General features: G+C 37.6%; 1 protein-coding gene across 1 annotated transcript in view; it reads left to right on the plus strand.

Moving 5' to 3' along the window:
• nrg3b (neuregulin 3b) overlaps positions 1-6,663 on the plus strand; it is a 152,686-nt gene extending 146,023 nt beyond the window's left edge. Inside the window, exons 7-9 of the mRNA XM_081392001.1 lie at positions 530-642; positions 1,004-1,192; positions 5,613-6,663. Of these exons, the coding sequence (XP_081248127.1) occupies positions 530-642; positions 1,004-1,192; positions 5,613-6,258 (948 nt within the window). The 3' untranslated portion in view covers positions 6,259-6,663. The remainder of the gene's footprint in view (positions 1-529; positions 643-1,003; positions 1,193-5,612) is intronic.
• Positions 6,664-7,893: the final 1,230 nt, after the last annotated feature.

Raw genomic sequence — 7,893 nt, forward strand, 5'->3', positions numbered from 1 at the left:
AGTGGTAGATACAAGAATGAAGTTGTCAAATTAAATGTCACAACATTATTCAAGCATGTGAACTTGGTTAGAAAGAGTGATTGCTCTCTCAATTCATTGTGTAATGATAACTTAGCAAGTCAATGTGCTATTGAGATTGTTTTTAAATTCTATGGACATTTCTAATCGCAATGTTGCGTTTACATTTCAAATTTGACTAGGGTATGAACAAATGCTCTACTACAGACCTGATCCGTCTAATCAAAACCATAAAAGATCATTCAAAATTATTTTTGCATAACCTAGTTAATAATCATGAAGTGAGCCTTTAACATTTCACAACATCACAGCCAGCACTTCTGTGCATCCACTCATCCAACTTTCTCACTTTTTAACTCTCACTGTGTTGACACCCATGAAACATTCACACACGGATAGAAAGACCCATGAGTCATACATGCATAGGAATGATAATCACTGAGGTCATCTATTATATAGTTCTGTTCGCTTGCAATTAATAATATCTTTTATTTCCTGTTCGTCTCTACAGAACAGAAGAGTCCATGGTTTCTCCTCTCCACAGGCGGCCAGCATAGTTCTCAGCAGCTCTAAAGTCTCCCTACCAAATCATAATCGCAGTCTCTCCATGGGGAAGCGCTGCAGGTACTTTCCCAGTGTCTCACATCTATTGTAAAACTTCTGACACTCCGTCCTTCTCCACAGAAGTGAAAGCAATGGAGGAAGAAATTTAATCAGCTCTCAATATGGCACCATATGTTATTGTCAAAAATGAACCACTTCAAAGAATTATAATAATTGTAATTGGTAAAAACCATGATGATTATATAATTTTCTGAATTATGGTGGAATACATTTTTTACACAGAAGTAATTTACAAGCATTTATTTATCTTGAATTCTAGCATTTGATCCAGGTGGTAAACTAAGGCTGTCTTGTATAAAATCTTTGAAATAATCTGTGATCTTTGTCTTCTCACTTTGGAAGCTTTTATATGTTTCTACAGAAGCTGCTCCTTCTCCTCAAGCCCCGCCCTAAAACACAAGGTAACCAATTATCGAGTTGTCTCAAAGTGGACTCCGCCCATCTCTAGAGCGGGCCATCATCTCATTGGAGGATCTCGAGATTCTCTTCATTCCTATAAACATCTCCAGGAGGTGGAGGTCAATGAGGTGATGCCACAATCTTTGAGAAGGTGAGCAATAAAATGCAACAAAATGACAAACACACTTACATTGATTTTTTTTTAGCTCTTACTGCAATACTTTTTAGCACAGTGTAGATTTTTTTCATCAGATTCTAAAGGGTTCATGTGTGTGTTTTTAACTACTGCCACTTATATGGGGTCCCCCCATCTCCCGATTGTTGCGCAATACCGATCAAAATTTTCTCAATATGCAGTAGGCCTATAACATTACAATATTTCATGGATGCAAGCCAAGACAATCAGTCTATAGCCTTCATGACAACACACACACTTAACAATTTTTGATAATCCGATATAGTATTCGTAAAGCAACACTGACATAGGAGTTTGCATTGGCTAAAGTAGTTTGGATGCACGATTTCTTTTTTATTATTTTTTATTTTTTTTATTCAGTGAACGTGCATTAAATTAATTTTAAAAAAAGACAGTAAAAAATATGTCTAATTTATGCTGTTTTGACTTTCTATTCTTCAAAAAATCCTAAAAAAAATGTATCCTGGTTTCCACAAAAATATTAAGCAGCATATTAACCATTTTAAACTGATAATAAGAAATGTTACTTGAGTAATAATGGCTGTTAGAAATTCAACATTGCCATCACAGGACAAATTAAAATAGAAAACAAGTTATTTTAAATTGTAATAAATCACAATACTACTGTTATACTGTATTTTTAATCAAATAAACACAGCATTGGTGAACATAAGAGACTTCTTTCAAAAACATTTAAAAAATCTTGCCAACCACAAACTTTTGGACATAGTTTGACATTGTTAGTAGACAAAAATAAGATTGAGACAGCTTGTCGCGCTGCAACAGACGAAAACACATGCAAATAGAAAAAACATCTTCATCAGTTTGAAAATGCATGCTGCAAATACTCACAATGCAACCAAATACAGATACGTGCTGCTATACTTATACCTTCAGATAAATAGGGTGTATGTGCACAAGTAGCACTTAAGGTCCGTTTACACCAAGAATGATAACTATAAAGATAACTAAAACAATAACTATATTAGCATCCACACTAGTGGACGATAAAGTTCTGCTTACGTTATGCTTTAAAAGTTCTGTCGTCTGTCACTTTAAAAGCTCAGGCTCTTTAAAACAAGATGGATTCTGGTTAGCTGTTATTGTTTTTATAGTTCGGAAAACATGGTTCTGAAAGTGATTCCAACTACAGTGATTCTAACAATTCTTTATTCTTAGGACGATTGTTAGAACAACGTCTTTATCATTATCGTTATAGTTATCGTCCTTGGTGTGAACGGGCCTTTACTCTTGAATTTCCGAGCAATGTTCTCATTACCATGCCAACTTGATCCAGCTTCACAGCGACTTGTAAACTCTGCTCACTGCCAAACTCTCTCTATTTGACCTATTTCCATAATTTACATTCTTAAATAGTGCCGCTTTGAGCTTGGAGACTCATTTAAGGGATGTGATCAAGCACATATGCACTAACACACTTACAGAATGGGGTTTTCTTTTTCCCAGCGTGTCAGCAGCAGAGATCTCGGGATCTTTTTTTTTTTTTTTTAAGTCTGCTGGGTTACCTCGACTTTTGCTTAATTAATATAAGTATGTGTCTGAAAGCACAACCAGTGGGTTACCCCTCTATAGGGGTCCACAGTATTCAGCTATTGTTATTATTGTTCTTGATTAATTAAATATTGATAAGCCTTTCTGAACGTTTCTTAGTCCAGTCTTGGCCGGCCCAGGGAGAGACAGACTGGGGCTGAACTGACCTATTTCTAGACTTAACTGCTTTAAAACACCAACACCATCCCCGAATCTTTCTCTTGTTGCCATGGAGACACCCTCTAGTCTAATGGTGAAAAAAGGAGAGGGGGGAAGATGGGCACGCACAGCTCGCTTATTCCCCTCACTATGACAGCAGAAATGTTGTCAGTGTTATATATAAAAAAAAAATTAGAAAAAAAAATTCTGCAAAGACACATATTTTTTACCTGTCAGAGATGAAATATGGATTGAAACTGTGCGTGCCATCGGTGCAGTTATATTTAGATATTGTTTTGATTTGCTGAGATCTGCCGGATTAACCTGCAGCTAGAATACACTTTTAATACCCGTGCATTGTGTTATAGGGCTCAATTATTTAAGCCCTGTTATTTAACAGTCTTTGATGTCAGACAATAACTCAGTGGTTAGATGAGTTGGGGTTTCTGGGAAGTGACAAAGCATACCATTTTTTATGTGTCTGATTTGGTGTTATGTAAAACTGTATTTAAATGTCATCTTGTCAAGGTTTAGATGAGAGGGTGATAACTGTGCTAGTTTGAATCCTTAACACTGAGAAAGCCACAATATTTCCTATGATTTTACATCTGACAAAACCCTAGATAAACTCGGGTCGGTCACGTCGCAAGATCTTACTCCACAACAGTTTCTCAGCAAAAAAAAATATATGTTTTGCTTTTTCACCACAAGGTGTGCTGGATTTGATAAGAAGTCTCCTCTTGCAGATCAAAACCACAGCCAAATCAAGTATCGTGGTCTTCATAAAATCATATGTCTGGGTGAGGAATACGCAGGCTTTGATTAGAATGTCTTAAATCTATGATAAAGCCATCGGAAGAGAGGATGTGCTCAGTGTTAAAGTCTGCATTAAATAAAAAGTCTATCCATTTTCTAAATGCATGTTATAGATATTTTTGTGAACAATTCATCCATGCATTTCTCTCTCCTTTTTTTTCTTTATTCGGATCTTTCGTTGAAAACGACAGAGCTATCTCTGGTGACGTATGCAGGACTTGTCCAGTCATTTAATCCCGGAAGCTTGAATTCATCTGCAATCTCCACTTTTGCGTGCCACGCTGACATTTTAAAATCCATTCAACGCATAAAACCAAGTTCCTGTCCTACATTTTTTTTCTTTTTCAATAACTCCTTACACTCAGATGTATGTCAGATCTGTTGCTACTTTCATTTCATTGTGACTTATGCAGCAGAGTCCTTAAAAAGTCTTCAATTCAGTTGTATCAAATTTCATAATTCATAAGAAGTCTTAAATATTTTAAATGATACAAGAAAGGTCTTGATTATCAAACAAATTGGATAAGATTATACATATATATATATATATATATATATATATATATATATATATATATATATATATATATATATATATATATATATATATATATATATACAGTGCTATGCATAAGTTTAGACACCCATACTAAAGTTGACTAAAAAGAGGAATAAAAAATCATCTTTTGGAAACTGAACTTAATGCCTTAATTTAAAAAATTAGGAAAAATCCAACCTTTAAGGACACCAATTTTCTTTGTGAATGAATAATGTATCGTAAATAAATAAATAAATGTTCTTCCTTAAAATACAGGGTGCATAAGTTTGGACACCCCTATGTTAAATTCCCATAGAGGCAGGCAGATTTTTATTTTTAAGTATTTTTTTTATTATTAAATTGGCCTTTGGAATTAAAATAGCCCCACATCATCACATAGCCTTCACCATACCTAGAGATTGGCATGGTTTTATTTCAGTTAGCCTAATAGCTAGTTTGATTTGCATTGAGAGATGATCTTATGGAAAGTACCCCATGCCAATCTCTAGGTATGGTGAAGGCTATGTGATGATGTGGGGCTATTTTTCAATTTCCAAAAGATGATTTTTTTATTCCTCTTTTTAGTCAACTTTAGCATGGGTGTCTAAACTTATGCATAGCACTATATATATATATATATGTATATGTGTGTGTGTGTGTGTGTGTGTGTGTGTGTGTGTGTGTGTGTGTGTGTGTGTGTGTGTGTGTGTGTGTGTGTGTGTGTGTGTGTGTGTGTGTGTGTGTGTGTGTGTGTGTGTGTGTGTGTGTGTGTGTGTGTGTGTGTGTGTGTGTGTGTGTGAGAGAGTGTGTGTCATTTTAAATACAATAATTTAGAATTTTGGCTAATCTTTTTTCTTAAAAAACGTGTTTAATGAGGTTTATCATTTTATAAATATTTTAGTTTTTGTCAGAACCTATTATTTTAACTATAAAGTTGTTTAAATCGTGATTTTTACTGTCATTTTATGGTTTGCATGTGACCATAGATCTTCCTCTACCCCGCCCAAATGATATTATTTGCACAGACCTTTAGAGAAAATGTCTTAAAAAGCCTTAAATTTGATTTTAAAAAACCCTGCAGATACCCTGCCACAGGCACACAGCACAAGCTGCAGATTATACATAATTACACTGAGATTCAAAATTCCCACCACCTTGAAATAATTTGATCTCTGCTGTGATTGTTTTGTTTAGGCTATAAAATAATGTTCACTACAAGTGGTCGAGCACTTTCTTTCATGTGTAACGGACGAAATCAGTGTAATGTTGAAGAGATGTAAGTACTAATTCCCTCGGTTTCTCGCTCTCTAGGTGCCAGTCCCACTCGGACAGCAATCAACAAAGCCGTTGCAATTTGAATATGCAAATAATGCTTTCCGCCCATTCTAAAGGAAAGATGGGCTACACTGATGTTCCGTGCACTCGTCTTGACCAGGGAACCACCTTTCCTCCCCCTTCTTTCCGAGCCAACTCCGTACCCATTATCCCCTCGGTTCAGGGACCTGATTTTGGGGATGGAGGCGGGAACGACAGGGGTAGGGGAGCTTCCAGCTACAACTTAATCAATCCTGAGGCTGTGGCAAATCCCAGCCGATCACTTGCCAGCTCCTCTACGATGGTGCAGGATCCACAGACACTCACCTGCTCCGAGTCGGCACTGATGTCAAGGGGCCAAATCAAACACAAAAGCCTTGTTACCTACACTATGGCCTTGGGATCAGGCACAAGCTCTAGGAGAGCAAAGACTGTAAATTCTATGACCGTACTGGGATCAGCGGCGAAAACCACACAGTCCGCCGCCAAACTGCTATCCAAGGCAGGAGGAGAAGAGGATCGGTCCGCTTTCGGGGAAGCGCAGCAGGGGGACGGTTTACAAACCCCATTTGTGGGGGACGAAAAAGACTCCTTTTCCAACGGGGTTAGAGGTGTGGCCTGCCTCACATATCCCAAGAGCTGATTGGATAAATGAAAAGATTGCTTTGGAAACTCCATGTTGTTGTGGATGGGACTGCGGCGTCCCCGCTTGTGCAAGACACTTACTTTTGGAACTATTTTACTGCATTGTGAAGTACTATAACTACTGACAACTGAACTTAAAACACTGCATTACTGACGACACAATGTGAATAGATGCGAGAGAATGAAGACTTGGTGGGATGTTGATCTTAAGAGGTACTGAAAAGGATTTATATGCCACTATTTAACAAAAAGCTTCAATTTAGAAACCAAATAGTGTGTCATCTCAATGTTGTTTCTCTACTGTAAAGAAGAAAAAATATAATAGATGTCAAAACTATATGTATGTCATATATTCCATGTATATGGCATACCGAGTGACAAAAATAAAAATGCAAAACATGGTAATGCAGAAGCTTTTTTCCAATAACTGCTGTTCTATAATCTCAGCCCAGCTCTGTCTTTTTTGTCTGTTTTGCTTGAGGTCTTGAGAAGAAAACGGCAGTTTCTGAATAAAATCTGAATGTCACCCTGTCATCTGATCAGAGAGTATCTGCCCGTATCGGTACGATCAATGTTGTGTGTCTCACACCTTCTGTTTTCAGCAGAGAGCTCGCTGAGCGCAGCAACCAGGTATCTGCAACTATCGCCTGAAACGATCCAACGAACGTGCTGAACGGAGAGAAACCGGCAGAGTCACCGTCTGTCTCCATGGCAACAGAGATCGGATGCGGCAGACTCTCTATCCAACAAGACCATCAACGGATTTAATCATTTACTTGTTTATCTCCTGTGAAGTAGCTCTTGCTAATTAAGCCCAGACTCATTATTTTGTCTCAGCTATTTTGAAACCGCAAAAGGAGGGCTAAAAAAGTTTCCTTAACTAGCTCGTTTTTTTTTTTTTTTCAGGTGAGGGTGGAATTAATCAGCAGAAAGATTAAAGCACGGTGTCATTGATGTCTCTCGTCGTGTTTACCTCAAACGAGGGCTACACCGGCGAGTCGCACCCCGAACGCTTTATGAATTATCGGGCTAATTTTCTGAGCGTGAGCCACAGCGTGAGTTGACATTATAATCCAAACAAGAAGAAAAAAAAACGCTATACCGCTGGCTGTCTGCGCCAACAATTTCTTCCACTAGAGCCCAACAAAGCAACATTTGGCAGGTTTTTGTATTTATTATTAATTCGCAGACAAACATATTTGTTTTGTTTTAATCCACCGTGTCTCTCCGCAGATCTTGTGTGAGCCATTGGCTTGGAAACTCATAATGAGTGATCATTTCATTTTGTGAGAACATTACACATGATCATACAACAGCTCAATATTCAATCTCAAGTCAGTCTTTGCTCCGATGGGAGAAAGCCATGAAAACACTGATGTAATGTTCAAAGCGCCAGAGTCCTGTGTGCATGTGGTGGTGTTTTTTGGTAGAACACCAAAAAAAACCTATGCTGTTGCATCTGTTTGAGTTTCTGATGAGCAGGCCTATTTCGCCTCTATGCTGATATATTAATAAAGGCAGGATGTTTCTTCAGGCAGAAAATGTAGACGCAATGAGGGCAGTGGCAAGAAGTGAAACATATCTGTCACCTGGAATGAGTTGCAGTAACTTATAAATTACTCTTTTCGCAGCA

The sequence above is a fragment of the Scardinius erythrophthalmus genome, assembly GCF_964197995.2.
Source record: "Scardinius erythrophthalmus genome assembly, chromosome: 18".
Lineage (NCBI taxonomy): Eukaryota > Metazoa > Chordata > Actinopteri > Cypriniformes > Leuciscidae > Scardinius > Scardinius erythrophthalmus.